The sequence below is a fragment of the Uloborus diversus genome, unplaced genomic scaffold, assembly GCF_026930045.1.
Source record: "Uloborus diversus isolate 005 unplaced genomic scaffold, Udiv.v.3.1 scaffold_12, whole genome shotgun sequence".
NCBI lineage: Eukaryota > Metazoa > Arthropoda > Arachnida > Araneae > Uloboridae > Uloborus > Uloborus diversus.
Window position 1 is genome coordinate 5,957,774 of NW_026557876.1, and position 26,475 is coordinate 5,984,248.

General features: G+C 32.2%; 1 protein-coding gene across 1 annotated transcript in view; it reads right to left on the minus strand.

Annotated features, from left to right (window-relative positions):
- The window catches only part of LOC129232478 (protein arginine N-methyltransferase 1-like), a 51,691-nt gene extending 25,807 nt beyond the window's left edge, over nucleotides 1-25,884 (minus strand). Inside the window, exons 1-5 of the mRNA XM_054866624.1 lie at nucleotides 25,765-25,884; nucleotides 21,109-21,138; nucleotides 15,309-15,506; nucleotides 12,127-12,282; nucleotides 3,498-3,561 (exon numbers count right to left, since the gene is read on the minus strand). Coding sequence (XP_054722599.1) covers nucleotides 3,498-3,561; nucleotides 12,127-12,282; nucleotides 15,309-15,506; nucleotides 21,109-21,126 — 436 coding nt within the window. The 5' untranslated portion in view covers nucleotides 21,127-21,138; nucleotides 25,765-25,884. The remainder of the gene's footprint in view (nucleotides 1-3,497; nucleotides 3,562-12,126; nucleotides 12,283-15,308; nucleotides 15,507-21,108; nucleotides 21,139-25,764) is intronic.
- Between the last annotated feature and the right edge of the window lie 591 nt (nucleotides 25,885-26,475).

Genomic DNA, 26,475 nt, shown 5'->3' on the forward strand with positions numbered 1-26,475 from the left:
ACAAAAAAAATTTAATTCAGTAAAACAAAAGCACACTTTTATGAACTTGTGTGTTCTCGGACATTATTTTCATCACAAGTCATCAGACAGGGATAAGAAAACATCACAGAACACTCAATTTCAAAGTACGGATAAAACTAATGTGAATTTGATAAGACAGGATACCAGATATTCAGTAGAAATTTACCAGGTTTGTAATATCCTTTTTTCTGTTAGTTGGTCTGGTAATTACCAGGACAGTTGGCCAGAAGCAGTAGGCTCATTAGGGTGGTTCAAAAAAACTTTTTTTTAGCTAGACTCCAGGACACCCCCTATTTTTTTAGACTTACTATTAGTATTATGCTGTAAAAGTTTTAGCTTCTGACTCAAATTTTACGAGAGTGCTCAATGACCACTCAATTTAACATTAGCTGTAGCATAGAAAATACCACAAATTGAGAAACATTTAATTTCCCCAGCTGTTTTTCTGTAAATAATTATTTTATTGGAAAGTACTATATGAACATTAATAGTGCATATTATAATATGTAGCATTGTGTTTTTTCAGCTCAATGTATTTTTTAATCCCCCTCCCCATACTATTGAAGTTTGGGGGAGGGGGTTGAGCACCCTCTTTCACTTGAAATAGGAAGCTAAAATTCTTCCAGTATATTACTATCCACAAGTCTCAAAATATTGAGGGGTGTCCTGTTATCTAGGAGAAAATTTTTTTTTACATATGTATTTTTGAACCACCCTAATGTTCATTAGTTTCTTTTTATGTTTGAATATTCTCAGAAAACCCTAAAAAAATTGTTGTTCCTGCAGATTCGGAAACAAAAAATTTGTTACCTTTACCTATCTACAGACTACTTTCTTGTAGCACGTTTCCGACACCCAACACACAAATAAGCAGCATGCTGGGTTCTAATTGCGTGCAGAAATATTTAAAACTCCTGTGTATGAGAAAAGAAAGGGTGGATCCACACACTGAAATCTCAGTTGCTCAGAAAAATGCTCGCATCAGAAAATCAGGACAGGTCTGTGCTAATCATCATGAACTGAGTTTGTAAACGAAAAAAAAAAAAAAAAAAAACAAAATAAAATAAAATAAATAAATTTAATTCAGAAAAAATAAAGCACACATTTTTAAACCAATGTTCTCAGACTTTTTTTTCATCACAAATCGTAAGACAGGGATAACAAAACATCATGGAACATTTTTTTTATGCCAAACATTCAATGGAATTTTAGCAAGTGTGCAATATTATACAATACAGTCAACGCCAGTTAATTAAATCAGTGGTTACTGAAATCAATTGCCCCAATGAATCATATTGTCAAAATCAGAATAAAATCCATCTGTATTGAATGGAATCAAAACTGTTCAAATCAACTCATTCATAAAGCGGCGTCCACTGTGTAAACAATTTCCTAACACTGATGACATAAATTCGAGACAACGCTATGCACCTTACATTTCAAAAGTCTTAGTACCATGCACAATAGTGCCCGCACTTATTCATTCCTTCAAAGAACATTTAATTCCAGAAACCGGCATACACACTAAAAAAATGAAAGATTTTGAAGTTTAAATACTCGAAAAACGAAATGAATTATTTCGTTAATTTTTGTTTTAATTATTTCCAAATACAGTCGTCAAACATGAGGTACATTTTATTTGCACAAAGGTCTTAAAATATTGCCGTATTGTTGTTTCGTTAACAGAATTGGAAAGCAAAGATTCAATATCGTTTGAGAGTTTACAAAATGTTTTGTAACTTTCAACATTATATTTTCTTCTTTGCTCTACTAAACAATGAAAACTTTTAAAACCAATTTTTAAAATGCTAACACATTAGATTTCCTGTCTTTTCAGATAGCATGTAAAATTAAGTTAAGAAAATGTTAGGTACTTTTTATCACACAATTATTTACTTCCCACAGTTGAGTATAGTGTTTTCCGTCAAGTTCTCTTCTCAATGTCCGACTCACAGACTAATATTACAACAAGCAACAGTTCAGTTATTGAATCTAGTTCAGCCTTTTAAAAAACAAAAAAAGTACGTCCTTGCTTGTCAAACATTGCTAAAAACTAGTATCAAAATATTAAAAAATAAAAAATAAAAAACTAAATTTTAGGTAATCCAACAATGAAATAATACTGTCTTGCATGTTATGGTACAAGTTTCACTGTTAGTGACATCAGAGCGCCAGCATTACCCAATCAGATTTTGGCTAGTATATTTATGATTTGCTAACTACAAAATAAATTTAGTCTTAAAAACACAAGCGAAAGTAAGACTGCTAGGAAGTCAGTATGCAATTACATTTACTAACTCTAAATTACTCTCTGACTAATAATTTGAATCATCACTTCAACTAATGTTGGTACCTGTGGATATTCGAGGGAAAAAAAAAGATCAGTATTTGTATCTGTCACCATTTTGTCGAATTTAAAACAAATCTTTCAGATTAAATTTCTTTACATATTTGAAATTCTAAAACACAGGAAGGGTAAGTATCAAGTACTATTAAATTCTATTTAAATTAGTTTCGACTCTTTATGGAAATTATAAGGTATCATTTTTTCAATTAACAAGTCTATTTTTGACCCCCAATACAACAAGGAAGGGAGACAGGGCTCAAAATTAACAGTGGTCCACCCCAAAGCAGAATACTTTACGATGTTCTGCTACGTAAAATCATTTGACCAAAACTGTTCTGCCACAAGTACTTCGGCATTTTCCACAAATCGGGTGCCAAAAATCAAAATTGTTTCATATAGGATATTTTTTTTAACTGGACCAGCAACAGGTTCAGGGTCCAGCCTAGGCTGATCATAGTCAGCTAATTAGTCCCCAATGAAGATTAATGGTCCTTTTAAAGTGATCTACCCCCTTACTCATTACAAACATTTCCGCTTAACTACTCCTCTACTAAAATGAAAAAAATTTCCTAATTTCCAGATTAAATGAGCCATACATAATCATTTTTCCTAGTTCTGATAGATGTTATTCAGAAATTTAAATCAGAGTCATGTATTCTTTATTTTATCTCCAGCAGTTGATGTCCTCAGCATAGAATCCACAGAGAAAAAAAAAAGCTCTATTAGTTAACAGTGTTATGGTTATGGTTAAAATAGTAGGTGCCCTTTTTTTAAAAAAATTAATTGATTGCAACTAAGGCATTAAGTATATGTATAAATGGTTACATTTTAAAATGATGTAAGGGAGGTTAGTGGACGTAAAACCTTGTTCTAGTGAAATTTTGCTAAATTCCAGACATTTTGGCAAAATTCAACGCCCTTGGGGGGACCCCAAAATATTTTCATAGAGTTATAAAATTTTACCAAAGTGATTTAATGTCCACCATAGGAAACTTTTTGGAGAGTGTGACTTTCAACTTTTGAAACTTTGTTTTTTCTGGGACACCCTGATGTAGACATACAATTTATCTTAAAATGCTATTATTAGTTACAATACAATGTTAACAAAAAAGAGCATAAATATAATTACTATCATCTAGATGATTTTCTCTTGTTATTTTCTCTGCATGTTCTACAATTCCAGAACATTCAATCTAAAAAAGAAAAACAAATAAATCAACATATGCAATATTTTGTACTTTTCTAGCAACAAGTATGGCAGAACCTCATTAATTGGAAACTACAGTAAAATCCTTCTAATGCGGACACTAACGGGACAATTTTTTTTGTCCGCAATAGAGGTGTTCGCAGGACATGGGTTTAATCATGGGCGCGGCGCCCATATGCAAAGTAGCAAGGGGGGGGGGGGGGCTCAAATATTTTCCCTGTGGTTTAGCTATATATTTTCCCCGTAGAAACTGATTTCAGGACAGATTAGAGTCATTAAAATTTGACATTTTTAATAACTTATTCATTAATGGCTGGAGAAGAAATGTTTTTACATTTTTGCAAGGAAAAAAGTATTAAAAGCAAAGAAATTCTAATTTCAAAGGGGGGCTTGAGCCCCCCTTGCCCCCCCCCCATATGGATGCCCTTGGGTTTAATAATGTTATTTGCATTGGAACTGAGGAATTAAAAATTGTCCGCATAAGAGGGGTGTCTGTTAGGAGGGGTTTTACTACCATCCTGACAAGGCTGAACTGGATCCAGTAACTGAATTGTTTTACTGGTAAGACTAATTTTAGGAGAATGGAGAAACGAAAAAGTGGCCAAGAATTAACGCTGTCTACTAGAGTATAGTATGACAGGTGGCAATTTTCACCTGTCATACCTGAATTTTAGAGACGATTATTAAACATTTTGAAAAAGAAAATACCAATTCCTCTCAAAGATGGGGAAAGATAGTGCAGTGCACTATAGTATATACTGAGTGCCATACTCAGTTATTTTGAAGTAAAAAGACATATGCATTTCAAAAATAAGTGCAAACTGCCATTCCAACAGTGGTGAAACCTAAACAATTAAGAATACAAACATAAGCAACAACAAGTTGAAAATGTATTCGATCACGACTGTTAAAGGAATAGATTTTATGTATTTACTTGTATTTACAAAAGTATTTTCATGATGGCTATTGTTAAGTCTCTATATAAAATAGCAATTGTATTTTACCTTAGTGAGGTCAATGGTCGTGTGTCGTACACGTTTTATTCAGCAATGATGAAAACTTCATTTTGCGTTGAGCTACCTCTAAATATTATCGAAATGTTTTCTAATTTTGTCTGATTTTTTTTTAATACATTGGAACAAAATGGGAGGGTAGGACTCAAAAAATTTTCACCTTCGAAATTTTGGACCGCCCTAATAGTGCACTCTAATGAAAATAGATGCTTTAAATAAAATAGAAAACAAATAACGTTAGCAGAATACTGATAAGTCTTTATACTGAATTTAAGGTATTTCATTTATGATTTTCCCCATGTATAAAAGGATCATCTACACTCAAGTTTTAGAAGTTTATATAGAGCTGTAATCTACCACAATTTTTATATTCAATTTTTTTTAAACTCTGAATTTTGCAGGTGTACTCATGATATTGCATCAGTGCTACAGATGTATGTATCTATTTAACTCCCAAATTTCACAAAATTTGATATTATGCAATGTAAGTACAGTTTGAGAGCATATGCAGCCAAATCAACAAGTTGGTAAATACAGGTTTGTTAGTACATTGGAGAAGCCGAAGTTTCACTCCATGAAGCATGAATAAGAAAATAGCCTTTCGATTGTAAAAACCATAACCCATTTCGATTTCAAAATAGGGTAAACTACCACTTATGGGCACCCAACCAGTAATGGACAGGTTTGTCTCAGGGTTGGCAAAAACCCGGGTTTTTTTAAAAAAGCCCATGGACCCAGGGTTTTTTGGGTTTTTTTAAATAAAACCCAATTAAAGCTGGGTTTTTTAAAAGAAATGTGGGTTTTTTTGTCTTTTTTTTAGAGAAAATGTAGGGTACTTGTAGCATATTGTAGCGTAAGTATATGAACAAAGCACAAGAATTGTCTTGGGGTAAAAAAAAGCTGGAAAACTAGTTAAAATTCAGCGTTTTCTGAAGAAGAGTATGAAAGACGACAAAACCCAAGAATGGTGAAGTTTCAGATTTTTTAGTTTCCATGATTACCAACAGTTAAGGCAAAATTACTTCTTGAGTGATAAAATCTATTGTTCGTTTTTAATTACTACTATTTTTTTTTTTGCATTTTACTTTATTGTATTTCATTTTTTTATGCAAAACTACTGTAGAACCTCAAGTAGTTTAAATCCTTATTTACTGAATTCCAGCTTAATCAAGACATTTCTTTGAATTTTATGTTGCCTGTTTTTCTATTTCTGTGTACAGATTAAGAAATATTAAACTTTTTTGTAAGATAATGAAAATACTGTACATCCTATTCTGTTTTCTGTCTGACCATTTGTAAAACCTGTTAATTTCTAAAAAAAATATAACTTGTTAATTCGAAATTTGTGACGTGTTGGGTTGCAGAAAATAATTCACATGAAAGCCTTTTAGCGAGAGTAGTTTCCTCTGTACAATCTACAAATATTGAGAAAACCATACGTGACAGGACTTAGTCAAGATAATTTGAGTTATTTATTGACCAGTTAAAGATAAAAGTTAAATATATATTTTTTAAATCTTTGAAGTATTTTTAATGCTGTTAAGAGTTAAGAAATACTATTGAAGTTCAAAATTCATTTTTTAGGTCCATTCTCTGTGGTGAAGAACAAATAAAATAAAAGTTTAAATTGTAAAAGTATTTAAATTAATTACTTTTTTAAAAAACTTCTCAAAAAATTTAAAAAAACCCAAAAGTGGGCTAAATAATGGGTTTTTCTAAATAGGTTTTTTCAAAAAAAACCCATTGGGTCCAACCCAATTGGGTCCAATCCGGCCAACTCTGGTTTGTCTTGTATTACAAATAACTATTCCAGGAACAATGTCAATGGATTCTCAGAATAGCGTCTTTCAAGAACACCAACTTAATTTTTTCCAAAAAATGCAATTCTCTAACGCATTTAAGTTTTTTAAGGGTTCCTTTCTAAATGACTTGACATTGGTGTTTCTTATCAGATCGCAGTTTTATTGGTACATAGTCATTCCTTAGCTCCCCCCCTATCATATAGGTGTTTTTTTTGTCATTAATTAATATACTTAAGATCCTTTCATACATACTTGCCGACCTCATTAAATGAAAAAAAATCAAGCAACCTTATCAAGCATTTTAGTTTAAAATACACTAATTTAGGAAAAATTTAATAACACGTCAGTTCTTAAACATTCCTTGTAAAATACAGTCGACGCTCGATATAACGACCATCTCCGTGCCAGAGAAAAAGGTCTTTATAATGAGTGGTCATTATAAGAGAGATTTTTTTTAAAATATACACATGCATGTTCCGTTGTTCCAATACAATTAACACTTTTTTAAAGATTCCAGTAAAATGCCCAAATTATTTTTTATCATGGGAATTTTTTTTTAATTATGGGTGCAAAATATTATGATAAAATATTTCTAAGTAGAAAATATAGGAAAAATTGTATTACAGTACTTACAAATCATTTATTTTCTGAATATAAAATCAGAAACAGTTGCTTTCCTTTTGAGCACATGTGATTTTTGCAAAACATAATTTTCTATTTCAGTTATAGATGATAAATAGTGTTTTTCTTGCTTTTAAAAGAAACACTTAAAATTCTCTCGAGCATTTGAAACATTTTTCATACTGGGAATTTTGGTCTCAATTTCTTCTTTTTCATCTGATCATGATACATTAATTTGTTTTTGTGCACAATATCGAGAGGTACTTCATTTTCTGACAGACACGTGTTTGACAAATTCTAAATCATAATTGATTCAAGTATAACAGTCAAAGTTTAAGACTTCTACCAATTTCCGGTTTTTTTTAGAAAATTTTCATCTTCTTTGTCGAAATTTTCATCTTGGATTGCCTGACAAATCATTTAAGCATTTTTCCTCTGCTTTAAAAATCACCATGGTGGAGGCAATTCCTGATGGTCTTTTCTGAATTCCATGCTGTGTTAGAAAGATGCAAAGCTGTAAGGATACCCACTTCGTATTCTTCACCTTCTTCCAATCCGTAAACGGTAATAAAGGTTATTTCAAGTTACATATTGGTATCATTGGAAAAAAACACCAGGAATAGTGTTCGCTGAATTCGGTCGCTGTATTGGATTAGATGATGTAGAACGGTCGTTATACCAGAAGCAAATTAACATAGAGTTCATTTTAACAAAGTTGGAACTTTTAGCACAGGTCGTTATAATGGATTGGTCTTTATAATGAGTGGTCGTTATAATGAGCGCCGACTGTAGTATGCAAATGACAGAGGCTTAATCAAACTTATAGTGTGTTCATTAATTAAAAATTAAAAAACACACTAATAACAAGATTTTTCGGGGGGGGGGGGAGCTAAAAATATGGGATGCCGAAAATACCTTTGAATTTGAGCTCAATAGGCATTGTACAGTGTACAATTCAGGAAATAATCAGAAAAGGGACAAACCAGAAACAGATGCTAAAAGATTGCTGCCCAACTTCACGCAATGCGCAGAAGTTGACTTTAGCCTTTTCCCACACGTGCATACAAATACAAAATACACTGTACAGTACAGAACACTGGTGCCATCGGGTCTTGGGAAGGTAGAGAAGCTATGGCTGTGCACTTTAATCACGATTAGAAAAACAATTTTTCTTTTACAGGGTTCATGCTCATTTCTAAAAATGGACTTTTTAAAGGACTCTCAGAAAATTTTAAGAAGGTCTCATCGGAAATGATTAGATAACTTTAGGTACAACATATCAAAGTTTTCCAGAGGGTGCGTGTGGGGGGGGGGGGAGTACTTTCAGGGGTCTGTCCAGGATTTTTCACAGGGTCCGTTTTTTGTGAAAAATAAAATAATTTTGTGAAAAGTGAATTATTTTTGTGAAAAATAAAATAATTTCGCAAAAAAAAAGTGCTTACCAAACGCCTTTTCAGAAAAGTTTACAACAACACCGCTGCTAATTAGCTGTGATAAAACAAACAAAATTATTTGAAACCAAACTTATTTCCAGCTGTTAATTTCTTTCCAAGAAGCAAACAACAAGCATTATATTTATTTGGCAGTAGCAATTTATCGCTTGCAGGAGCATCACAAGAGTGCCGATTTTTTTTTCTTTGCAAAATTAGCAGATTTTGTATAAGCTGATCCCTCTAATTTGACTTTAAGAAAGGTTCCAAAAATTATCGGTTTAATATGCGTTACTTTGCTTTCAGATTTGCTCCTTCAAAAAACAATTTGCGAAAGATCCGATCTTGTTTATCAGAATTTTGTGAAGGGTCCGTTTTGGTTGATCGGGATTTTGTGAAAGGTCCGTTTTGTTTGATAGGGATTTTGTGAAAGGTCCGTTTTGGTTGATCGGATTTTTGTGAAGGGTCCGTTAACGGATCCAAATATCCTCTGGCCAGACCCCTGACTTTATACATAATACCCTACCTAGTACCCTGCCTAGCATGGGTGACGCCTGGGACAGTAATTTGAGGTGTCAACCCCCCAGCACTACAAATGCAAAAAAGTTTTAATGTTCTATAACGACATGAAATTCATACAGTTTTCAGAACATTTGTTTTATTACAAAATTTTAAGTGGGTTAGTGTACAAAAGACAAACAAAAACTAGGAAAGCTTTCTCCAAAACTTTCCCCGAGACGCATTCGAACAGAGCCCTTGACAGGTCTAAAAAATAAGGGGTTGTACAAAATTGATGGCCCCTTAATTCTTTCAAACATATCTCAAACATAGGGGAAAATAATGACTTTCAGTTTTTTGGTTTTAAGAAGAAGTCATTACTAGGTCTAAGTTTTGACAATATTAACCTAATCCTGAGTATAATTTTCAATCCATGATGTGGGGTGGGAGTAAGGGGGTCTGGGGGTTCCCACCGAAAAAGTTCCAAACCTTGTAGTCATAAAAATGCATTTTAGCTTAAAATTTTTTCGAAAATTTGCAATTCCACTTTGGGTGACACCCTCCAAACGGATGACACCGGGGGGGGGGGGGGGTCCATTGATTGAGAAGAAAGAAACTTTTTGATGGTTGACTGAAAAAAAAAAAACAAAAACAGGAGAAAATTGTAAAAACAGGGAAATCGGGAGATGGAAGCAAAAAAAGGGAGTGTCTCGTTAAAAACAGTAGAGTTGGTAAGTATGCTATTTTCAGGGTTCATACTCTATTTGGATGAAAAAATTCCATGACTTTTCCAGGACTTTTTTATGACTTCATGAAAATTTTCATGACCTTGTTACATGAAGAGAATAGTACTATTTAACATCAAACTTGCCATTTCTTTTTTGGATATGAGCATTAGCAAAACTTCTATGTTGAATGCCACTACCTGATTGAAAAAATATCAGTGTACACCAAAAAAAAACTGAATAATTCTTACCTGTTTTCATCGTATAAGTTTAAGTTAAGTAAAACTACAGTGAATGATGCTTAAATGTCGACTATTTTTTTATAAACAGGCAGAATGGTAATGATTGGGGAAAAGGTTGAATGAATCATTACTAAGCAGGGTTGGCAAGGTTTTGGACACTATGGTAAAAACCACGGTAAAAACCCTGGTTTTTACCATCCTGTCCAAAACCCTTGTGTCCAAAACTATATTTTTAGAAAAATTATATTCTGTGAGAAAACACCAAAAACAAAATAAAATGTATCAAAGTAATGCTTTATATTAAACATTTATTCAATGGAGAACATTCAATTTATTTATGCAGCTGATTTTAATCTAGTTACATTGAAGTTGAATTCTTGATTAAATTTTCAATTAGTATGCATTAGTTTATTATTATTTATTATTACTATTATTATTTTTTTGATAATAGTAACTTAGTTTCCCTATGTTTATGCATATGTGCAAATAAAAGCAGGGTTGGAAAGGTTTTTACCATCCTATTCAAAACCCTTGTATCCGAAAGTTGTCCAAAACTATTTTTTGAGAAACTATATTTTGTAAGAAAATATCAAAAACAGAAAAAATTGTGTCAAAATTATTTTTTTCACTATTCAATTTAATATGTTTATTCAATGTAAACATTCAAAAATAAATAAATATGTAACTTATTTATGCAGCTGATTTTAATCTAAACACATAAACATTAAATTCTTCATTTATATGCAGGAGAGTTTAATCATTGATTTATTGTTCTTAAATCTATTATTTAAAAAATAATTTTTGTCAAAACATCATGTAAAACTTATTTTTAAAAAAACATTACAATTATTATTATGTTTTTAACCACCTAATTATTGCACATTTAACAATATTCCTTTGAGTTATAAATGGATTTGAAATTAATTGTCTTGGTAGTGTTGTGAATTTCCTTTCATAACTCTACCAACTGTTACATAAGGAAGATTTTATGTAATAGTTATGGGCAATTTCTTTAAGTAAAATATTTTTTAAATGAACATTTTGGACAAAAATATTATCAAATACTCATTAATTAAATCTCATTAACAAATATATTTTTGCTTCATGAATATTGCTGTAAATACTAATTGATTAGATTATGACCCTTTAGCTTTAGCATTGTTTTGGACAGTTTCAGACACTTTTGGACAGTTTTAGACGGTAAAAACCACCTGTCCTGTCCTAAACCAGTTTTGAACAGTCCAAAACCCAACCCTGTTACTAAGTTTTAATAAATTTGCTTCAAAAGTTGCCTTTTTTTTTTTTTTTTTGTTCTTTAAAATAAAACCATTCTTTAGTAAATTAAAGTTTCTAAGCCAAATATTTATTTAAAAAAAATAAATAAAAACATTTCATTATAATTAAATCTTTTGAGTTAAATGTACTTGTTTACTTATTTGTACATTTTCAAATGCATATTAATTAATAGGTTCAGAAATTCCGGAACATGTTTGAATAATGACACTGAACATACAAGTGGGTAGCATGGATTAGTTTTGCGGGCCATATATTGGGCACTACTGTTTTTGAGCATTAGAATTCCCCTATTTCTGTTTTATCGCATGACTCAAGATTGTCCAAAATCTTCAACAAATTGAGATAAACTCTGATAAATTTTAAAATAAAGATTTAGGAGTGATGGAAACGAACTTGGATGCAATGTTTTTTGAGATCAGTAAATTTTCCAGATTAAATAGCTTTCATGGTGCAATACTAAATCACTCAAGATTTCTAATACTCTTTTTAGCTACTATTACTTTTTCCCAGAACATTTTTCCATGACTGAAAATAAATTCCCATGACTTAGATTGAAAATTTCAATTTTCCATGACTTCTCCAGGTCTGAAATTTGCTTATTTTCTTTTCATGACTTTCCAGGATTTCAATGACCCGTATGAACCCTGTGTTTTACAAATGAAAACCTCAATAAATCAGTGTCAAATAATGATGAAATAAAAAATCTGAAGAAAAAAGTGAGAAATCGATACTTGGAGATAAAGCCGAGAGAAATGGGCAAAAAATGGAAGTCTCCTGTGAAAAGTTTGAGAGTTGGCATGTATGTTTCACGCCTGACGTGGCAATAACTAGACTATTGTGGATACATATGACCATAATTAATTTTTTGGCCATTCTTACTCAAATTATTTGGAACTGTTGATAAAATATAAGGCAAAAGCTTACTCCAATGACTTTGGAAGCACCAGCTTTAGCTGCAAACATGCACAGTATGCCAGTTCCACATCCAATATCCAAGACAACCTTTCCACGGAATAAATGCTTGTTATGATACATGGCATTCCGATACGTCAATGTTCTCACTTCATCCTTCAACATTTCCTAGATGGGGGAAAAAAATTATGTTTACACAATACTAAACTCTTCAGAAACTTGTGCAAATTATGGGTAAGAATTAGAAAACGAAGCATTATCAGTTTCTAATCCATTCTACAATCACAAATATAGGAGGAAGAAACAATTTTAAATATTTTTTATAATGTATTTTTCTCAACTCTTCAGAAAATTATATAAATTAACGGGTAAGAATTAGAAAACTAAGCGTTATTGTACAATCATGAATAGGAAGGGAAAACACTATTATAAAAACATTTTAAAATGTTTTTTCTTTATAATGAAACATTGCAACACGTCTCATAGGCCACTATTTTCCATCACACATTATCTTTCTGCATTGCTCTAAAAATTAAATGTGGCTATATAACTGAACTAAAACTATATTCTGGCCACTTGATTAAAAATTGAATTTCAGGTCTACTCTCATTTTCACAGCTTCTGCAAAAATTAGATTTTATTCCAAAGCCTCTGAATTATATTAAATTGAAAAGTGGAAGTTCCTCTTTTTTTTAGGAGGGGGGGGGATTATAGTGCTCAAAGGTGTTGAGCAACAGGAAAAAAAGGCATTTTTGAAGATTTGATTTCTAATATTTATTCAATTCTCCTGAAAGCAAGATGGCAATTTTTAGAATATGTATTCATCAATTTAGCTATGACATTTAGTTTGTACCTGAAACAAATGTTTCAAAATGCAAGAAATCCTGGGGGGGAGGGACTACTTTATCAAGATCACTTATAACTTGATATGAAAAGGAATGTATAATTCAATGAGTAATAAGAGTTTTTTTTTTCTTTTGAAGGATGAAAATTTCAAAATATGATATTCTCACCCTTTAATTTGGTTCCTTTTTTTGAAAAATAAATTTAGGGAAAATTTTAGCATGATTTAACAATATTTGGAGGTAGCTGAACAATAGGAAAGTTTTTAATGACAAAACACATAAGAATTTAATTTAATAATAATGATTTAAAAATACATTTATCATTAGTTCTGTTTCCCCATTTAAGTTATAAAAGAAATTTCAAGACTGTAAAAACTATAAATAGTAAAAAAATAAAATATCAGATGCACCTATATGTGTTACAGTTATAGAATGCATTAACCATTGTTCATAACACTTTTTAAACAAATATTTTTTTTCAATTACAGTGAAGCACCATTCATACATTTCTCTTTTATATGTTTTTATCAATTATACGTTTTTCAAATTGGTCCCTCCTTTACAGAGTCTAATACACATTAACCTATACCAATTATACTTTTGTGTCATACACTTCTTTCAAAAACATATAAACGGTGCTTCACTGTATGAATGTTTTGGATTACAATTGAAGGCTTGCTTTTAATTCTTAAGGCTTAACCTAGTTTTTATTCTAATCATTCATGATACATTTTTAATTTCAAACGAAATGCTAAAACCAATGCATACAAAACTATACTTTAAAATTGTGCATTAAACTTAAAATATTAGCCTGTGAAACGACAATTATGACTTAACTTGCAAAAATACCCGGCGTTGCCTGGGTCAGTAATAATTATGAGAAAAAATCGTTACTTGCTTTTGTTTTCTGGTTTAAGTGAAAGAATTTAAAACACATCTTTTTGACGTGATTAAAAATAGAGTTTCTTCCTCACCCATAAAAGTAAAATAGCAATAAGTATAAAGAACAAAATAGTATTGATTTTGAAACGAAAGCACTATATTTAAGCATATACAAATTTCCAAAACATGAAATTATTCTTCTCATGTTTAAAAAGATTAATCTGTTGATACTTTTTTTTTACATGGAGTCTAAAACCTTTTCTGTATTGCTATTGAAGTTGCTCGTAATCCCCTTATACTTGCTTTAGTTATTTTGGGAAATTTCAATCATTGTGGGCCCTTGGTGCGATTTTACCGAATTTGCGGGAATCGTTTTGGGATACCTTCGATGATGCTCCCTCCTTTCCTTACTTTGTAAAACAATATGATATTAATTTTCGTTACAAAGATATTATCGCCAGGTGCTGAGATACTTTTGGTCACCATAAAATGGTGCTAAAGAGTTTCATTCGAAATGTTTCCAAAATAAGTAGTAAAATTTTGTGATTGTTTGAAATTGTGCAAAAAGGAAAATTAATGGAAGTTTTTGTGCTGTTTATGGATTTGCTTAATTTAGTTGCTGGATTATTTAACACAGTAAAGAAAGTTTTTTAAAGATTCTTTGATTGGCGATATTTTGTTTACATGGTAAAAGCTGAGAAACATTATGACGTAGTCTTCGGCTTTAAAGACAGCGACGTTGAAAAAAACTGCCAAATGCATCAGCTACGGAAATCTTTCTGCAAAAATTTTGGCGATCTGCTGGTTGAATGAATAATGAGTAAGTGTTCAATCAGCATAAATAATAATAAAAATCATTAATTACATTAAAGTTCCGTTTAAATGGAAAATGATCAGCCAAATCATATATTATTTGCCAATCTTGTGCAAAAATCTTACTTCAAGATTTGACTTGAGAAAAGCCTTGAACAGTCATGAAAAGCAAAGAAAGTCAACAATACAACAATTGTCGCTATCGACAGGGAGTTGAGATGATACACTAAATACTGTATTGAGTTTAGGAAAGCCTTCGAACATGAAACTAAAACGCTCATAACTCTTTTTATTCTACTTAAAAATTTCGAATAGGTGCCATCTTCAGCAGAAAAATCAGAGCTTTCGATGGACATATAATGTAAATATGTGCAAGTATTTTTTCATCCCCATATTAGAGAATTTATACGAAAATTGTATTTTATTGCTCCCCTAAGGGGGTTTTGCGCCCCATAACGGGACAAAAACTACCCTATGTGTTATTCTGATGTATTAGCTATATTATTGTAAAGTTTCATCAAAATCCGTTCAGTAGTTTTTGCGTGAAAGAGTAACAAACATCCATACATCCATACAGACAAACTTTCGCATATATAATAGTAGTAAGATTGAACGAAGTTTTTCTGTTAGACATAACAAAATGACCCGTAATACCTCATGAATTCCAAAGTGGGCATAAGAGTCGAAATAGTAATCTTTTGAAGTCATTTCTTCTGGACGGTAGGTCGTCAGACCATCCATTTCCTTTTGGCACCGAAAGCAATATTTGCCATGGGAATCGAAACAGGGCGATTCCCCATTTTCAATGGTTCCATTGGTAACAGGACATGCAGGCACCTCACTAGTTGATACCTGGTGAAAAAAATATTTACATCCATTAGAGATTCATCGAATATTCGGTTGGTATTTGGTATTCTGCGCATTTGGCAGACCACAAACATGGGCACCCATATGCTAAATTTCAAGAGGAGGGGGTTGGGGGGGGGGGGGGCTCAGACATTTTCACCCATGGAAAGATTTCAGTAGAAATTAGAGCTATTAAAATTTGACATTTTTAATAACTCGGGGTTGCCACTCAATTTTGGAAAAAAAATTCCCTGTGTTTTCCCTGTATGAAAATAAAACACTACAAATGAGCGAGCACTGATTATTTGGAAAAGAACATTAATATCTTGATAATTTCACCACAGGGTAAAAAAACGAAACACAAATTTCTAAATAAATAAGGGAAAATAAATAAGAATTCATAATAACTGAAATAATACCACTTTTTATTCAAAAAAAAAAAACTTCTCTTAACCATGGACCTAAAAGTGTATAAGTGATCCAGAACGATGATTATTGACGACTAATTTCATACACTCTAAATTATCATGAAATTTAAGATTCTATTTTAATATTTACTTTTTAAAAAAACTTTCAAGCAAAATTAACATTTTTTATTTTACTTTATTTCTGAACTTTATTAATATTCTCATTATAATTATTACTATTTATTTAATTTTTGGTAGTTTATACATTTGGGAATTGATTTTCGTAACTTTAATTTAAGAAGGAAAAAAAATTCCCTGTATTTTCCCTGGTTTTTTTTGTTGATTTTTGAATTCCCCGTGCTTTCCCTGTGGCGTGGCAACCTGTAACTTATTCAATTATGGCTGGAGGAGAAATGTTTTTACATTTTTGCAAATAAAAAATACTAAATGCAACAAAGGGCTAGTTTCTAAAGGGGGCTTGAGCCCTACTTGCTCCTCTATATGGGCACTCATGACCAAATACTTGAACAGGGTTCATACTCATTTCCAGAAATAAAATGAAGGAGTTTTGGAGGAGTTTCGAAGGAGTAAATTGAGATTTTGGAGGAGTACTAACGGGCGGGCCTTAAACGATGTCTCACTTTTCTCAACGTGTTTGACCCCCTTCGTCACAAAGTGTCATACTTCACCTTACTCCTCCTCGTGTCATATGTCATATCTTTTATAAACAAATTGTTATAACAACTGTGTGATGTCACTATTTGTCACCCTCTCTCTTCCCCTTGTCACAATTTCATGAACCTGTCTCTCCCTCAAGGCATGACATCACTAGTGGATGACCCTTTTCAATATCATAACTACAATTAACTAAACGATTGTTTTTTTTTAACACAATCACTTAATGTAGTACATCTACTTATGTAGTTTTAAATATTTAAATAATACAGTGAAACCTGTGTAAGTTGACCACTTGCGGTGCAATACTTTGGTGGTCAACTTAGACAGGTGGTCAACTTATAAAGGGGGTAATGATTATTATTATTATTATTATTATTGTTTTCTTTTTTTTTTTCTAAGTCTTGTAACATGCATTCATTTTTTGACTAATTGACACTTACTCTTTCTGTTCAGCTCACTTTCATTGTTTAGCAATACTTTGAATCAATAATATAAAATGTTATTCAAATATTTTTAGAGATTATTTTCCCAGAATGATGTATAGTATGTTATGTAAATTTAAAATTTCAGTAAATTGATCAAAAAAAAAAAAGTCTTATTGTTTATGAAAAGTTACTCATTTTATATTAATAGTTCCTAAAAATTTATAGTTAATCAAAAAATAAAATTTTTTTCGTTTAACAATAAAAGAAAAACAAGTTTGGAGAATAAAAGGGTTCTTAGTAGTTTTCCCATGTGGTTAAACTCAAAAGGAGGTTTAGTTATGCTGCTGTTTCATTAGTTGGTAAAATGCTGGTCTGGCATCAAAAATATTCTTGAAAAGCTATAAAAAAATAACAAAAATAATTTGTTGAATAAAATTTTAAAAAATAAACAAAGTGGTCAACTTACAAAGGGTTTTTTACAATACTCCAAACCAAACTTAGGGTTCATTAGTGGTCAAGATAGACAGGTGGTCAAAATAGAGAGGTGGTCAAGTTACAGAGGTTTTCTTTCATTATATAAGATATACTAATTCCGTTCCTGACAAAAGCGGTCAACATAGACGGGTGGTCAACTTACAAAGGTGGTCAACTTTACAGGTTTTACTGTAATTACACAACCTGACTTTTGCTGCTGAGAGTGTGGAGGAGGGAAAAACAATGATGATAAAACTTATAAAACATGAAAAAATAGTCAATCAGCAGCAAGTTTTACTTCACTTATGAAATGTTTTAGTCTTCTAACCTTCAACTTTTATGACTTAACTATAACAGTCAATTTGTAAGTCACATTGTTATGAAAAAAATTAATGCACGAAAGTACATTAAAATCGCCCTTGTGACGAACGTTAGTGGTTGATCAAAGTATTTTAAGTTACTGTCATAGAGGAAGATTATGTAATGGTGAATTTTAAAAGAAGGAGTTTTAAAGGAGTTAAAACCAAAATGAAGGAGTTTCAAGGGCCCTTCAAAAAATGTCCTAAGTGAAGAAGGATTGGAGGAGTTTTGAAGGAGCGTACGAACCCTGTTCAATAGGTATTCAGCATCAGCAACCGAGTAGTAAACAAATTTCAGCGGTAAATAATTGGTAAACATATATTTTTTTGTATGTTGAATGAAAGTTATTGTATTTCTCGCTTTTCAATTTTTCTTGAACTTGATGACATATTACAATAACCCTACTAATACTAACTCATTTTAATATTAGAAAATAATCAGGAAAAAAAAAGTTAGTAGCACTAAATAATACAGTACAACCTTGATATCTCAAATCTCTCGGGACGGAAAAAAAATTCGAGATATCAAGTTTTTGAGTTATCAAGGTTTTAAAAAAATTACACTAGAAACTCCCACAATTACACACACGTACGCTATATGCATTTCATTTATATATGTACTATGAGACCACTTTGAATTACGATTAATAAAGCAGTCTTCAATAATTTACTAGATTTGAAATTTTATAATTATCGGAAGTGCACAGGAAGAGATTTTGAAATGAACAACAATTTCAACTTGTTTTTTCACCTAAAAATTTAAAAATTCTTATCTTCAACTAGTAGCTCCCCACATTCAAAAATTTTTCAGCAGCTATTTTGTAGGAGTTAAAAAGGCAGAATGGCGAAAATGAGGAATGCATTTTCCGTTTTCACTTGAAAACTGACTGGCGAAAACTCAACCCCCTTTCCTCAAAATGAACCACATGTTCGAGAGAAATGCACAAAGATTCTAAACTCTGGAGAAAACGCAGCACCCCTTTCATACTAACACTATTATCTTGCTTCAATCCCCTAATCACAAAGTTTCCAAGAAGAAAGATGAAAACTGGTCCGCGGAACTGGTTTTCCAACAAAAATTGCCAAAGAAAAACGACAACTGAAACTTTCTTTTGTGCAAAAATTTCGACATATCAAGGGTTTCGAAAAATGAATTTCGAGATAACTATGGAAAATATATAGGGGTTTTTATAGAAAATGCGGGGGGGAAATATTTTTTCGAGACATCAAGGGTTTCGAGATAAGGAGGTTCGAGATACCAAGGTTCGACTGTATTACGTCAATTTATTACTACTTCCTTTTACTGCTATTTTTTCATATAAAATAGTTAGAAGGAGCAGGAAATAAATTTTGCTACACCATATGAGACAGTGAGAAGCAAAGGGATAAAAGTGGATATTTTCAAGTTTTGAGTAAAACTCGTATAAAGATTATGTCCTAGGTAGGCCTTCATTGATGTTTTTTCTTTTTTTTAAATCATGCTGCACAGCAGCACAGAGCAGGGTTACTACCGTATTACCCCGCATGCCGGGAAAAAGCGAGGTTGTCCGGCATGCCGGGAAATTTGAATTTTCCAGCATGCCGGATAATTCGAGGCAGGGTTGGCCAGACTGGACCCAATTGGGTTGGACCCAATGGTTTTTTTTTGAAAAAATCCAATTAAAAAAACCCATTATTTAGCCTACTTTTGGGTTTTTTAAAATTTTCTGAGAAGTCTTTTAAAAAATTGATTTAAATACCTTTACAATTTAAACTTATTTTTCATTTGTTCTTTACTGCAGACAATGGACATAAAAAATGAATTTTAAACTTTAATAGTATTTCTTAACTCTTGACCGCATTAAAAAAATACTTCAAAGATTTTAAATAAATATATTGAACTTTTTTCTTTGACTGGTCAATAAATAACTCGAATTATCTTGACTAAGTCCTGTCACGCCTGTTTTTCTCAATATTTGTAGATTGTACAGAGGAAACTACTCTAGCTAAAAGGCTTTCATGTGAATTATTTTCTGTAAACCAACACGTCACAAATCTCAAATAAACAAGGTATATTTTTTAGAAATTAACAGGTTTCTCAAACGGTCAGACAGAAAACAGAATAGGATGTACAGTATTTTCATTATCTAATGGAAAAGTTTAATATTTCTTACTCTCTACACAAAAATAGAAAAACGGGTAACATAAAGTTCAAAGAAATGTCTTGATTAAGCTGGAATTCAGTAAAAAGGGATTTAAACTACTTGAGGTTCTACAGTAGTTTTGCATAACAAAATGAAATACAATAAAGTAAAGTGCAAAAAAAAAATGTAATAATTAAAAACGAACAATAGATTTTATCACTCGAGAAGTAACTTTGCCTTAACTGTTGCACTGTTGGTAATCATTTAAACTAAAAAATCTAAAGCTTCACCATTCTTGGGTTTTGTCATCTTTTATACTTTTCTTCAGAAATCGCTGAATTTTAACTAGTTCTCCAGCTTTTTTTACCCCAAGACAATTTTTGCGCTTTGTCCATATACTTACGCTACAATATGCTACAAGTAACCCACATTTTCCCTAAAAAAAGACAAAAGAACCCACATGTCTTTAAAAAAACCCAGCTTTAGTTGGGTTTTATTTAAAAAAACCCAAAAAACCCTGGGTACATGGGCTTTTTTTAAAAAAACCCAGGTTTTCGCCAACCCTGATTTGAGGTTTATTTTGCAACAAAACAAAAGCAAATTTCCCCATTCAGTTCCAATCAGAAAACAAACCACTGTAAGGGGGGGGGGGGGAAATCCTGAAAGTACTCTTCTTTTTAAAAAAAAATGTGCATTGCATATAACATGTGCTTGTTATTTATTGAAGGTCATTATTGATGGATTTAATTATATGCCAATAAAGTAATCAATTCAGAAGCAATCATCATTACTGCGATTTTCACATAATTTTTTTAAAGGCCGAGTACTCGGTACTCGGCCAAAGTGCTACTCGGTATGTCTCTAATGTGAACCCATTTTGAGTAAAAGTATCTTTACAAATTAATTTATTCAAATGATTTTCAATTTCTGCTATCTTAGTCTCTTCAGTAACTGAAAAAAATTCTTAAAAATTGAAGAGATGATTATATTTTACTTGCTATTTACAACAATGGCAGCAGCTATACTCAACTGAATTGTGCGTAAGTTACAGAGCTACATGGCTTTCCGATACTTTATGGCATTTAATAAGGAACAATGAAAAGCTTGAGCATTAAATATTATAATAAATAAACAATACATACTTCCATAGTTTCTGACATGACTTTCTGGTTCTAAAAAGGAATAAAATAATTTTAATAAAAAATATAGAAAATTACAAGAAATTTTACAAATGCTAACTTTTTTTAGGTGTAATTAAAAGTAAAACATGGGAAAGTGTTGCCAGATTGGGGGAAATTTCCCCATTTTGGAAAAATCTGGTGCTCTCTGGAGAGATGGGTTTTGAGAGGAATTCTTTGGGGAAAACCTGGGGAACCTCGGAGGAAAAAAGAAGTTTTTCGTATTTAGATTCGCCTCAAGAAGTAGTACACCTATTTTTTCTGCTGTGCTGACATTTTAAAATGAATTAAAGGCTCTCCTCTGATATGCCCCCCTCTTGGCGAGATTTTAATTTTTCGCTCGATACGAAAATCGCCAATAAGGCGATAACTTGGCAACCCTGGTTTTGCAACTTGAACGCTGGAAAGTAGTTTCTCGAAGTCTCTTTTTGCATGTGTGTGTGGTAGGAGGTAGGTGCTCATATGTTCCGCTCTTAGGGAGATTTTAAGTTGAATACTCTAAAATAAAGTTTCAATTCAAACTTTATTTTAGAGAATTCTTTTTCTTGTTGTTTTTTAATGTTAATTTAGTTGAATTTTCTATTTTAATAATGAGTTCGGTTTGTGATGCTGTCCAAATGTATTAATTGAAATTTTTGAAGGAATCTTCTTTTTCTTTTTCGTCAGGTCGTCCAACGTTTGGACGTACCGGAGTCCTAAATAGATTTTTTATATATATATTTTATATTTAAATATTTTTGTAAAGTAATGATAATAAAAAATGGGATAATTTCCCTAAGAGCGGAACATATGTGCACTGCCTCACGTGAGGAAGTAAAAGAAAAGTAAAAAAGGTAAGTGAACATATTTTGAATTATTGTGTTTTTAGTGTGTTTCTGGTAGTTTGTATTTTGGTCTGGTTGGCATTTTTGTAGCACAAAAATGGTGTTATTTTCACATAAAATCTGTGACTTTATTGTATACTGAACGGAGGAGATCTGTGACTTATATCCGACTGTGATGTATATTAACAGTCGGAGGGATAACTGGCGAGCCCGAGGTCTCATAGTACTTTCGTAATGAGACCGAGGCAGGGGTCTCATTACGAAAGTACTATGAGACCGAGGGCTCGTATCCCGGAGAAATGATGAAAAAAAAAATTAATGCATTCATTTCATTAAATAATTAATGATATAATTTTAATTTTTCCTGTCGGCGCTAAAAAAGCATCGCTAAGAACGATGTATGACATACGACGTCATACATAGTTTTCTTGGCGACGCTTTTTTGGCGCCAACAGGAAAAAGTCGCCAAGAGGGAGGTATATCAGATTTGTTCCTGAATTAAAGTATACATGAAAAGTAATTTCATGCATATAAAATTAGAATTATATTAAAAATTTGAAATTAATAAGCATAAAGAAATTTTAATGTAAGGAAACATCACAGTGAAAGAAAAACACAGAGAACTTGTGACAGTGCAAAATAAAAAATATCAATGTTCAAAGCAAAAGAAAAATTTTCAACTTTTTGGTTTTTCAAAGTTTCAATTTCCAAGCAATTTATAAGTTGATTAAATATATTATTAAAAAGGAAAGGAAAATGAAGGATTCTAATCACCTAATGATTTGGAAAAGGGATGAAAAAAATTCACTCCAATTTGCAGATTTATTAATTTGGATTCTATGTTCTCAGATACTTGAAAGAATATAAAACCAGAACATTCAGGTTTTCAAAACTGGAATTTGCATATCATGATTTTGACAATTTTTGCATAGTAAATAGGGGTATTTCTAAAGGCCATCTTTATTTGACTAAATTATAAATTGGTCATCAGCAAACAACAATGTATTGACAATAGTTGAGGGTAAAAATATAGGGAAAAAATAAAAGGCACCATTTTGCAGAAAGCTTATATAATTAAAAACTGAGCATGTCTGTGTGCGTACCATGTATCTATGTCCGAGTCAATTCTTCCGAACGGCAGTGAACTGACCATCGAACCAGGTATCGGTAGATTCGTAATTTTCCCATCTTTATGTTTGGCTAATTATCATAATCCTCTGATAATTGGTGGAGATATCAATTAAAAACTATTCATTATGACACTTAGATTTTGTCTTAAAATCCCTATTTTTTGAAGGCTTTCCTCCATTCAAATTATTATTCAGTGCTTTATCTCAACTTGATTTGATCAACTTTTATTGAAATTTGTAGCGTGAAGAAAATCATTGAGAAGAAAGATCTGTTGCCTTTTTTTCGCGAATATGAACAAATAAAATTCTAGGTTCTGTTTTGAGGCATTTCCCGTAATCAGGGGATTTAAAATGTTTACTTTTTGGGGGTTTTCCGCAGTCTGCCGCAAAATTTCACCGACTTTTTTTTTTGGTTCAAGCGTGATTATTGAACACGCGTTACTTGACATAACTTTTATTTTCGAGGTAGACTGTCCAAAGTCGGGCAACGCAGCTAGTTTAAAATATTTCTTAAAGTTTTGAATGCTCAAGATTTTTTTTTCAATTTTGCCACCGCCCAAAAGGGCATATTTCGGGAAGGAGGGGGCAAAGGGGGATCCCAAAACAAATTTGAAACCACTCATTGTGAATAAGGATTTAATATTTTAAAACTTAAATTTAAAGACTCATAATATTTAGATTGGGTCCTTATCGAATTAAATCTCTATCTATGCTCTTGCCGCTATTTATCTTCATTTAAAAATTCAATTAAAAATAATAAATGTGGCACAAAGGAAATTTTCAAAAATTTCACAGGAAGAAAAAAAAAAACCCTTGATCCTCAATTGCATCTTTGGATTGTTAAAAATTCCTCGAAAAAATTAACCCTGCCATTCAAGTTTCGGGGATATTTCGATAATTGGGAATCTGGTGCGGTCGTCTCATTTTTGGCGTAATTAATTTTAATTTGGTAACCCTGCTTTTTGATAGAAACCCTATGTGAATAGATGTTTCGGTTCTCTTCATTTAGATTTGTAACAAAAAACCCTCTTGAGCAGGCACTGGAGCCAAAAAGTTGACGCCAATGAAGAAAGATCACCAGATTCCCAATTATCGAAATCTTCCCCAAGTGTCAATTTATCTTGAGTGTACAGAGCATTCTTAACCTTTTATACATAAACTAGCTGCGTTGCCCGGCTTTGCCCGGTCTACCTTGAAAATAAAAATTGTGTCAAGTGACTTATATTCAACAATCTGTGTAAAAAATAAGTTAAAAAAAAACATCATGATTTCCTTTCTAAACAATGAAGACAGATATTAAAATACTTTTAAGAAATGAAATCCAGAAAGATGGATTTAAAATGCGTAACCATGGAAACACAAAATAAAATAAGTTTAAGGAATTAAAATGCGAAAGAAAATGGTTCACAATTCGAATGGAATCGAGATTTCTGAAACTTGATTTAAAAAGGCTTGTAACTTTTTTTCCTTTCGAGATAAAAGCTTATTTTTTCGACCACAGGTCGAGTTAATTCTGGAGTAAAAAAGGTCGCTTTTTCCAAAAAAAATGTCAAAAAGAAAGCTGTGGGACAATTCCTTCACTTTTTATTGATTTATTTAATGAAGAAAGTAGTGCCTAAATTTCAGCTAAGCTTGAAAAAATTCGAGCTAAAAACGCAAATAACTCCCGCTGTAATAAAGTTAGAGCATTGAAACAAATAGCGTAGAACGTGGAAAATTCTACCCTTCCGAACAATATGTAATATTAATACGTGAAAGTAATTTTTCACCCCCATATTCGGGAATTTATGTGAAAATTGGGCCTAAATTGGAATAAAAAAAGAACTATTCATCGAATTGTTTTCGAACTGGTCTGCAAACCTTCTCAGGACTTAAAGGAACAAATTGAGTAAATTTCAGCAAAATCGGCCGGGTAGTTCTCGAGTTTTGCGAGTTCAAACAAACAGACGCTTTTTGGGGACTTCATTTTATACTATGTAGAGATACAAGTGTTTGTATTTCATACTTTTTAAAACTACTCTTTGTTCTCCGATTCCTTCAAATTAGTAGTTGGCTAAATTTTTTTTAATTTTCGCAAATTTACTGGCTAACAATTTGAAATCCCTAGCACGGGGCACATTGGTTGACAAAACTTGAAGAAAAAAGGATAAGGGCGGCAGTTTCATGTTCAAGCACAAAATTTATTCACTTTTGATATGACGAAACGAAAATGGTGTTCCACTTATTGTTATAATTATTGACTAACTAATCTTTTGCTCCAACTTGACACTGCTCAAGCTCTTTGCTACAAAAACTTCGATTGAAACATTCGAAAAAAATTTAATCATCATAACGACGAAACATAAAATAAAATACACTGCACGACAGACTATCAAGTAGAGAATTATACAACTATTTTTCAGAAATACAGTAGTTGCAACAGGCAAAATTTAATTATGATGGTCTTTATCTGTCACGTAATTAGGTAATCAATTACTCAAGTAGGTAAACAATACAAATACAAGCAAAAGTAAAAGAATCTTGACAACACAAAAGCCGAATTCAGTAAAATGAGCAAGAAGTTTTCATGATTTAAAACAGCTAGCTATACATTAAAATGCACTCGTGCGGAACTCGCTAAAAATATAAGATTTAATTAAATGTAAAATGAAGTATTTGGTACTTACATGTTCAAAAAAATGAAATTATTTAAATACACAACACGTGCGTTTCAATATAATGCACGGTTGTTGGTGATGGAAGAATAGAGAGAAGAGCAGCGCATTAAGCGGCGTTTCGCTGTTGCCACAACCGGAGTAGTGATCACTAAATTTGGATTAACTGCGAGTACGGAGTATCAAAGTTCAGGAGATGAGAAAAACCGAAACATTATTTTGCAATGGACTTGATTCACCTGACGTCATTAAGCTATATAGATCCCTTTAGAGCCGCTATATAGACAGGCCGACGCATCAGCTTAAGTTTAGCCTTTTTGGATCGGATTTTACATTGTTGCGCTCATTGGGTTACCACAGTAAAGTTTCGCGTTTCGCCAAATTTGCTGAAAATAATACTTTATTGAATAAAAAATTCACGTGCCGCTAATAATCGCTCGCAGTGAACAATCACCAAACGCAAATACTCGCCAGAAAAGACAACCAGGGGCCATGGTAGCCCAATCGGTAGAGTGTCGGATTAGGGCCGGAGGGTCCTGGGTTTGAACCTCGATGGTCGAAGACCCACCGTCGTCATTAAAGGGGACTGGGCGACGTTAAATATGCTCGAGGTCTCAATGTCCTCCAAGTGAAACGATACCTCTGGGGGTGCTAGCATCAGGTAGCTATTAGCTTCTGGACTAGTTCTAAATTCTCATTAACTGTTCGATCCGGTGATGGTGC